The sequence below is a fragment of the Triticum dicoccoides genome, chromosome 6B (genome assembly GCF_002162155.2).
Source record: "Triticum dicoccoides isolate Atlit2015 ecotype Zavitan chromosome 6B, WEW_v2.0, whole genome shotgun sequence".
Classification (NCBI taxonomy): Eukaryota; Viridiplantae; Streptophyta; class Magnoliopsida; order Poales; family Poaceae; genus Triticum; species Triticum dicoccoides.
This window is the reverse complement of record NC_041391.1, coordinates 9,307,297-9,317,685: the sequence shown is the minus strand read 5'-3', so window position 1 is coordinate 9,317,685 and position 10,389 is coordinate 9,307,297. Positions and strand designations below refer to the sequence as shown.

The 10,389-nt window shown below is 41.4% G+C and overlaps 1 protein-coding gene across 2 annotated transcripts; it reads left to right on the top strand.

Moving 5' to 3' along the window:
- Positions 1-6: 6 nt before the first annotated feature.
- Positions 7-8,505, top strand: LOC119325802 (putative FBD-associated F-box protein At5g56820). Of its 2 annotated transcripts, none has more exons than XR_005157685.1 (5): positions 7-265; positions 379-1,249; positions 1,771-1,912; positions 1,992-2,198; positions 8,250-8,505. XR_005157685.1 is itself a non-coding variant. In XM_037599528.1 (5 exons), exons 2-4 carry the CDS (start codon positions 380-382, stop codon positions 2,190-2,192), a joined length of 1,227 nt encoding a protein of 408 aa, XP_037455425.1. In that variant the 5' UTR covers positions 7-265; position 379; the 3' UTR covers positions 2,193-2,198; positions 8,250-8,505. The 2 variants fall into 2 exon arrangements, 1 of the variants encoding a protein (XP_037455425.1); XM_037599528.1 differs by having other exon boundaries at positions 1,757-1,912.
- The last annotated feature ends 1,884 nt before the right edge of the window (positions 8,506-10,389 follow it).

Genomic DNA, 10,389 nt, shown 5'->3' with positions numbered 1-10,389 from the left:
CAATCTCCTCCACCCAGATCTACTATATCTCCGAGATCTCGCCCCTTCTCCGCATACCCCAATCCCCTCTACCGCCACGATTCGCTCTGTCTCCTCCTCCCTCGCCCCTCCAATCCACTCCACCTAGATCTACACTGCAATCGAGATCTTCTAGTGGGTGGTAGATCTTTGCGTCATCTGACCTCCTAACCGGCATACTTTTGGAGCTACCACGCCATGGAGCAGCACTTACCCTAATCAACTGCGCCACCCGTGGAGCACCCAGGTTATTTTTCTCCACAATTTCATCCTGTCATCACTATCACACCTCCCCTGATTTATTTCATAAATTGCTTGGTTTGTTCCCCCACATCACTATCACCTCCTACCAATTTGCAGAATGGGTGATATAAATAAGAGGAAGAAATTAGCGCAAGAGAGTTGTAATTTTGGAATCTCAGACCTCCCGGATGATATGCTTGAGCACATAGTATCCTTCTTATCATTGAATGAGGCCGTGAGGACTTGTGTTCTTTCCAAGAATTGGAGCTACATATGGAAATTTGTGCCTACCCTACGTATTTCTGATACAGTGGATAAATGTAACAGCTTAATAGACAATTTTTTGCGTGGCCATGGGAACACCGCAATCATTGTTTGTGATATCGAGTTGACTAATCTCGAGAAGGTAGAAATGCATGACATGATAGACACATGGATCTTTCATATCGTGAATCTTTGCCATGTTCAGGAGCTCAAAGTCATTAGCTGTATAGTGGATGATTTCCTAAAGTTCAGGGATCAAGCTCTCATCTCCAAGCACTTGAGGAGGTTAGAGCTTGATAAGGTTCGCTTACAAGCTAGCACTGTTGATTTCTCAACCTGCCCTGCATTGGAAGAAATAGATCTGATGTTTTGTTGGATTGAAGCAAATTACATTATATCAAAGTCATTAAAGCACCTGATTGCAGTGGAATGTGAATTTGATAGTGTGGGTGCACGCACTCACATTTCTATCCCCAACCTCATCTTTCTTAAGTTAACTGATATTTGGCATTATACTCCTTTATTTGAAGCCATGCCTTCACTTGAAGTTGGATATGTTAGTCTAGGCGAGGACTGTTTAGACTATTGTAACAACAATAAATCTTGGGGATGTGATAATGTGGACTGCGGTTTTGGTTGCACTGATGGTTACAAATATGATAGCATTCTTCTGGAAGGTTTATCAAATGCCAGTTACTTGGAGTTGCTAAGTGAACCAAGCATGGTATGTTTGCACTTTTTGGGCATCCCCATTGTTGATATTGCCTTGCTCTTCAATCTATGGTAGATTATCCACCAATTGAATTACTTATATTGTTTTGTAACCTTTTCTATTGAAGTAACATGCAATCAAAATGTATGTATGCATTACTCTAACACTAGAAACAACATACATGTCGATTTCTACTATTATGTTCTAGTGGGCTGTTGTTTTGGATTTCTTGGAACACCATACAAGAATATTAATCTATAGAGCCCTGAACACCATGTAACTTGAAACCATATATTAGAGTTATTATATTTTAAAAATTAGGATTCTTTGCATATTGCCAACATTGGTATGTCTAATTATTTATTAGAGATAAGAAATGCATATAGTTTTATTGCTTTCACCAATTTACTATAATCAACTTTGGCTATTACATGTTTCAATACTAGAACACATGGCTTTCCACACTTGCACATAATTAATACACCTAAAAATACATCATTCTTATTCTCTTTTATCTAGTTCATTTTTGATAGGGATTTGCGGCGATGCCCTACATTTCGAAACTTGAGGACACTGATACTCAACGAATGGTTTTTGGTTGCTAACCTCCATGGACTTGCACGCGTTCTTCACAACTCACCTATTCTAGAGGAGTTGAATCTCCTACTTTTAGAGGTATGGCCACTATGACTATATCTTTTCTGAAAATTGATTCTTGGTCGATAACATTTATGAATTTATTTGTCTACTCTAGGAGCCTAAAGAGGTGGTCGAATCTAACGGGGACCATTATCAAGTGGAACATCCCTTATTGGAGACCCTTAAGGAAGTCAAAGTCAATTGTGAAAGACAATATATGTGGGTTCAGGAAATAATAAATATTTTGATTACTTTTGGTATATCGCCTGAGATAATTATCGTCAAAGAGAGCCAAATGCATCCAGATGTCATTTAGCTATTGGTATGTACCCTGAATTCTAATTTATCTCCATAGTTTACCTTGTTCACAAATAATATTATGTGGGAACTAAATGTAAGATTTATATTTAATCGCAATAGCAATCTTAATGTTGATCCAAACAAACATAAATATGTTTCCACATTTGGCGAACCAGAATGGAGGATGATATGCAAGTGGTGTACAATATGTTTTTTTACAAATCATGTCAGAATGTGCCCATGATACTTTCCTGGTCATAAGTTGAAGTTTTCTTCTTGCATGTATTCCTTCTATTACCTTCATAGATAGAACTTGACATGACACTGCTACAAGTTTGGAAAAATTATTAGCTATCATGGGTCTAAACATTTTTATAGCGCTTCTCCATGCACCATATTTATAAATCGATGTCTTTATGATCGTCTGCTCCAACCCACATATAAATAACACCATGTATATTTGTTTCGATCAAAACCTTCCTTGGTTTAAATATTGCTCTTTAGGTTGTGTGTGTTGCCCCAATCCATAACACGAAATAGTTTAAGAAAGAAAATGAAGTGGTATAAAACACATGACATATGTATTTAGGAACAAATTACTATGTATAATTACATGCATTGAACACACAAAATTTACAACAAATTGATTGAAGCTAAATATACAAGCCTCCACACCATACTTAAGTGCTTATATTATTTTTCTTTCTATGCATACCGCAAAGATAATTCTAGTTTCATAATGTTCCAAGAAATCACATGAATATTTAAAATATCTTAAAATAATTCTAAGCCATTTGAGTTCTCATCCTAAGATATACGAACTTCTCTTATTACTGAAGTGAATCACAATGTCTTTACTCATATAATTGTTAAGGATAGTCAAGCAGTTCACATAATGACTATCTTTTAGCGGAGAGCATGACCATAAACATGCATATCACATACTGTTTAGAAACCACAACAAAGATGTGTTGCGAACCATATGTTGTTAGATAGTTATAGGTCCTTGTATTTAGGATCCGCCATAAATGATACTTTAATTAACTGTGATACACAAATGTCAAAGATTGTTGGATCTAGGAGATGCATATGATTTCTCCTGCATAATACATCCATCGTCACACATATCATATGATTGTTGGATTTGTCATCTCTTAACTTGTCATCCACCCATCGTCACACATATCATTCATCACATAACATGTCCAGCCCACAAGAAAATTTGGGAACACACGTAGTACACACATGATACACAAAGCATTCATCACACATAGCGTAATGGCATTTGTAGTCAAAGATCGAAGAAGGGAGAGGGTCCAGGTTAGCGATTAGTACACATTCGATCTTATGCCATTTTTAGTTGAAGATGAAATGAAGGAGACACTAGTAGAAAACATAGCTTTGGTTGAGGCCTGGCCAGCCCATTAGTCCCGGTTCTGTCACGAACCGGGACCCATGGGGGGCACACGTCCTGGTTCGTGCGCCCAGGGGGCCAGCCGGGCCTCGGGAGGCATTTGTCCCAGTTCGTGTGGACCCATTTGTCCCTGTTCTAGGCACGATCCAGGACCAATGGTCCTCGCTCCTGGCCCACAGCCATTGGTGCCGGTTCGTGCCTAGAATCGGGATAGAAGGTGGGCCTTTAGTCTCGGTTCCAGCCACGAACCGGGACCAATGAGGTGGCTATATATAACCCACACTCGCGAACAGAGCACTCCACTGCTCTGTTTTTCTGGACGGCGAGAGGAGAGCTTTGTGGTGCTCTAGCTCACCTGCTATGCACATGAGGTGTTCGATGAAATGCCTGAGCCACACTAGTTAAGCTTTCTCCTCTCGAAACTCGACCTCCAAGCTCCATTTTCCCTGAGATTTGTCTAGGTTTAGCGGTCCATCACGTCCCATCCCCGTCTTCACCACCGTCGATCGCCCGCGCAGATCTCGTCACCGGCACCATCGTGGTGAGCCTCTTGTTCAAATTAGATGTGGCAGATGTGGGATGAACTCCTACCATAAGATCGCATGAAAGCAATTCAAGAGGAATTGGCGGGATTCTTTCTTGATCACATCATCAATAAAGCCGGAGAATACCATGTGGAAGTTGAGTTCAGTTATTAGGGGATTGTAAGAGATCTTATATTGTATATATTTAACCAGTAGTAGCGTCGGATAGATATACGAAAACTTGTTGTTCGACCAATCTCTCGGAGGAGAGGTCGATATCACTTCTCTATGTATGCATATGTTCATGACGATCTTCTGTACTTAATGATTTCCTTCATTTGCTTACTAGCTAGCGTGTCGAGACCTCTCTATATGTATAGTACGTAGCATCGACCAAGCACGGAGATATCTCTCTATTAGCTAGCCAACACAATATATGAAACACCTAAATTAACCTACAAACCCCCTAAAACCACCAAACCCCCCTCCCCTTCAGAAAAAAACAAAAACCGTAGCCCCCTGAAATCCTGACGCGTGGTAGCTTATTGGTCCCGGTTGGTGCCACCAACCGGGACAAAAGGCCCCCCTGCCTGGGCAAGCCGCAGCGTCCACGTGGAGCCCCATCTGTCCTGGTTAGTATAAGAATCGGGACTAAACGTATTAGGCTTTAGTACCGACCCTTTAGTCCCGGTTCCCGAACCGGCACAAATGGGCCTCATGAACCGGGATAAATGGGCCTTTTTCTACTAGTGAGAGGGTCCATGTCAGATATTAGTACACAAACGATCTTATGATCCACTAGAAGGTTGTTGACGATAATAGAGAGAAGGGTAGTGTACGGATGTATGAGTGTCTAGACACATTACTCTGGTAACATACATTCAAGAGGTCTGGAAGATGGAAAGGGGGTTTGTTTCCTTGTATTTCAAATATATCTCTGGAAGGGGAATAAAAGGAACGAATAATTTCCTAGCTAGCTTCCTCTGGATCTCCATGAATTTTTTTGGTCTTTGTTGACAAACTCCCCCAACTTCCAGTGGTGTAGATGAGGAGGTGGGAGTCATTATGATCCATAAATGACCTAAATTTTCACCGGGGATTGCATGTAAAGGGTTGTGACTTTATATCCAAGAATTGGGATAATGACTTACAAACCAAGTCAACATATCTTTGACAAAAATCATCACGTGTTTCCTTAAAAACATGCAAGCACCTAGTGGGGATCTTGGTTGCGAGCACCTAGTGGGCAAATCTAACTGCTTAGGTAGTCATCGGAGGTGTAACAGTTGACGATACCTTTGTTGGTGATGATTATAATATGTTTAACTGTCAAGTGAGTTTCTCCTGAAAGTGGTGGGAAGGATCAGTAGTCATCTAAAGCAAAAAATCATCTTCTCTTATGCTGGACCACCGTGGGGGTTTTGCAGTAGCGGTAGGTAAATTTTGGGTCTTGAGCTAACCAAGATTTCTCGGCCGAAATTAGGATGCAACAAATATACTTTTTTGAGCAGAGACGAGACGGCTAGCTTCGCCCACTACCTCCACCCTATCGCTACTTCCTGTAGTTCTTATACATTAAGTAAGGTAGTCGAACATCTCCAACGAGGGATGCATTCCTACACTAGTAGAAAAAGGGTCAAATATGAGAAACATTAGTACAGGTTGGCATATGAGCCGGCACTAATGCTTCCATTAGTGCCGGTTCAAATGACTAGGCGGGAGGAGACCTTTAGTATCGGTTCAGTGCAAATCTTTAGTACCGGTTCGTGCCACGAACCGGTACTAAAGGTGCTGGCCGAGCACCAGCATCTTTAGTACCGGTTCGTGGCACGAACCGGTACTAAAAAGGTTGTGGAAGGCGCTATTTTTAGTCCCACCTCGCTCCCCTAACAAGAATTTGACCACCTTAAATATGTTACTTCTCAAACTACATGTTGAACTCGATGATATTTTTGCTTCTGGTACAAGTGAATGTTTCTTCTTTAAGCTACTGTTGGTGGTGATTAGATAGCGGTAATGACTATGATGATTAAATAGTGATAATGACGACTACGATGATTTTTAGCTAGCTAGCTAGAGTATATATATACTCATGTTGATGATATGATGCAAGAGTTTTTATATTAATATGATGATGATGATGATGAGTTATTATATCATTTAATGAAAGAAAACCACAGATTAGTTTCAGCTGGATGGATCCTACCTAAGTGATCAACTATATATATGTCATATACTTGATCACTTAGCTAGCTAGATCATGTATCCAGTCGAAACTAATCCGCGGTACTTTCACCTAATGATTTAACAACTCATTATAATGTAAAACAATCACTAAATTAAATTAAAACACAAAATTAAGGGAAAATTAAAAAAAACATCCAAACATTTAGTACCAGTTGGTGTTACCAACCGGTACTAAAGCCCTACGCGCACCCGGGCCTGGCGCGTGCCACGTGTTTGTACTTTAGCGCCGGTTCATGACGAACCGGTACTAAAGGGGGGGACCTTTAGTCCCCACTCTTTAGTGCCGGTTGGCGAACCGGCACTAAAGGCCGTCACGAACCGGCACTAAAGGCCGGTTCTGCACTAGTGCTACCCATAACTCAACGCGATGTGCAAATACCAACTATTATGAGATGTATTTGGGGTTCAAATTCACCAACTCTAAATATTTCTACTTTAAGAAGTCCAATTGGGCCATGATGCAGTCCTCGGTGGGGTTGGGGAGCCAGTCCTTCTTGGCCAATAGACACCGCATCTAGCTTGTCGAGACGAGGAACCCTTAGTATACTGCCACATTTGTAAGCAGAGAGCACTGAAACCTCTCAGTTTATTACTAGACCAAAGTTTAAAATCGAATTCCTCTTCATCCACTTTTTGTTTTTATACATCCACGTAAAAGCTTACACATATGTACATAGTGGTGATGGTTGTCTCTCCTTGTGTAAAACACAAGGTATGCGTCCTACAGAACATAAATGTAAAGAACTACTAGCAGATGGAAAGATATTAAAGTAGCCAAGAAATTTGCCCAACTTCTTTAAAATCTCAAAATAAAACATGATATTTCTACCAAAATAAGTCCTCCTTGGGGTGCACCATTAAAAATTATGATAAAATTATTTAAAAGCCATCAAACATGAAACTAAGACATCAGATAATGTAGCCACACATTTCTATAAGGTCCAATTGCACCATTGCCCCATTTCACTCGAATTGTACATTTGCACCTTTCTTAACTCATTTAACGATTTCAAATCTGACCACTCGTCATGCCACTGCTCAAATTAGGGGACTGAAGAGTGTATGACGAGTCAACAATTAAAATACGAACCTTTTTATCCTTGCACAATTTCCCGACATCTTTCTTCTAGTTTGCATATATGGACTCGTTTGACATCATGATTTGTATTCTTAAATTTTATTAAAATTGTATTGATAAACTGTGATAGCAAAACATATGATTTAAATTTTATTGAATTGTATTAAACCTGCAACATATTTACATTCCACAAAGCCGCAAAGAATTGTACCACATAAACATTATAAGTCCGGTCCCCAAAAGTTAAATAAAAGCACCAAGGATGCCCTGTTTGTTTATAAGTATGCGCTACTGGTATCCTTCAATTTCCCTGAATTTTTTTATGTTTATCTATCTTTTTTGAGATTTCTAAACCATGGGGAAACTCATTGCTTGTTCCCTAAAAATTTATTGCTTCCCTTGGGATGAATTGGTCCCACCACCTGTAACATTTTCCTCTAGTGGCATGCATGTAAACCTAGGACATAGGTACCATTGGTTTTATAACTGATTTTTTAAAACAAATCAGAGGATCCAAATTTCCCAAAAGATGAACACCTACCAAAGGTTATCCACGGTACTAAAATAGGACTGGTAGGAGTCGTAGTCGCAAAAAGGTCATCATAATCTCCAAAAAAACATGGTAGTGGAACTAAAATAGGAGTCATGACCTTCTAGGCCTAATATCATTCAATGAGAATTTTTTTTCTATCCATCAAGCATGTAACTAAGACAACAAGCAATGTGGCTTTATGTTTTTATATGGGCCAATTGCACCATTACTCATGTTTTCAACTCAGCTCATTGCCTTTCCTTTTTTGCATTTTGCAGGGCTTTTAAAACTTCAAGATTTATTACTCCCCTACTTTTCTTAGTGGACTGAATCATGTATGTCAACTCAGCAATGGAGATATATTACCCCTGCACAAGTGCACCTATTTTCTTATTGTAGTTTGCATACATATACATAGACCGTGAGTTGTATTCTTAAACTTGCATGAAAATATACAAGGCGACATATTGACAGAACTTGACAACAAAATGTATGTTTTAAAATTGATTGTATGCTGAATTTATTTTGAGATCATTATGCTGGCCAACCAAATCACCAAATGGTTTCCATAAAAGCATAAATGCATGTTTGGTCCATGATGGTCCAACATAAGCAACAATCCAAGCCTCGTTCATAAGTGTTTCACAATAAGATCTTCTTATTTGCATATTGCTTTTCCCTTTATCTAAAAAAATAGATTTCAAAACAATACGTTATGAAAAGGCTTGTGTCATTCAAGAGCTTATAGGTGGCATGGTCGATCATCGAGTTAGATTGCCATTTCTCCAACCAGATGAAAAAAATCACTATTAGCCAAACTTAAATTTCGCTCGATGCATATTAGCCACTCCCAGAACAATTAACGATGAAATTAAGGTGGTTTTGTCCTCTTAAATGAAGTGGATTCCAACTATATGTTAATTCACCGATATCTTGCGGCACCATTTTTGAACAATGTGGCAAGCTGGGTGCGAAAAGGACAATATAAACTTACACCGTCATGTAGTGTGTCATGGTCTTCTGACGCCATAGCTTCGCCTGTTTCGGGCGCGACCACACCGTCCCGCCCCGTGTTGTGGACTTCTGGCACCACTTCTTCGCCTGGTTCTAGCATGATCACACCATCACGCCATGTGTCATGGTCTTCTGGCGCTACGACTTCGCCTGGATTTACTGGCGCGGATGCACTCACCGGACCTGTGTCCAGCTGACCAAGATCATCTGGATCCTACTCATCCACTAGCTCGCACATCATCATCATATCTCCATCGTCTCCTTCATTAGCCATGAGCGCCTTCAGCTTCGGTGCTTCCTCACAGTTAGCCTTGAAGTGACCAAGGATGGCACACTTGTAACACCTTACTTTTATGATGTCAAACTTCATCCTCGGTGGTGCAGGCGCATCCTCGTCATCCGAGTCAGCAAAGTTCTTTCTCTCCGAGCGCTGCTTCCCTTTCCCATTCTTGCCGCTGCTCATGGATCCGCCTTGCTTGTCTTTCGATAGGGCGATCCATTGCCCCTTTTTTAGTATCAGGTGCTCACTCGCCTCCGCGTGGCCAAAACAAAGACGAATTGTCTCATCGTGGGGCTTGAACCTTCCGACGAGATCCTCAACTGTGAGAGTTTTCAGGTCGAAACATTGCTCGATCGACGTGACATCTGGATATAGCGTGCCGGTGCGGTTCACAAAAATCGTCGGACGATCGCAATTCTTCTAGAGTTGAACCTTAGCTGCGTATGCCGTTGACGAGAGTCTTTAGACGGGAGGCAAAATGATCAACCGTCCCAGTTTCATCCATCTTCATGCACTCGTAGCTTCTCATCAGGGACTGAAGGTGTGCTTCCTTGACACGGTCATGACCCTGGTGCAGGATCTTGCTGGTCTCCCATGCCTCCTTCGATGATTTCTTTCTGACGAGATGCTGCAGCACATCCTTCGGCATTGCGGAGTAGATAGCCGTTAACGCCTGACGATTAATTTGATACTTCACCGCGCCCTTCGCATACTCAGCGCCACCGGGGTCGACAGCTAGAACTCAACCCCCTCCATGGCGACCTCCATGTTCATCGCCCATAGTGCGTAGTCCTCTCGATCCAGACGGGAGAATTGCGACACCCCACCACTGGCATCGGTACTCCCGCTGCAGCCGCCACGATCTCCTTGCCTGTATTCGACTTGCCCTTCAAGTGCTTTCCGAAGATCACGAACGACAAACCAAGCTGTGATACCAACTGTTTGCACTGGTCCCGTACGATGTGACACCGACGAGTACTTTCTGCCGAGGTGGCACGCATGCACAACCGGCTGCTTGATGCGTTCTAGCCGGCCGATTCTTTTGGCCAACACATGCATGTACAACACAACCAAGCAGGCACTCAGGCAGGTGGATCGATTCTAGCTACGATAGCTAGCTAGCT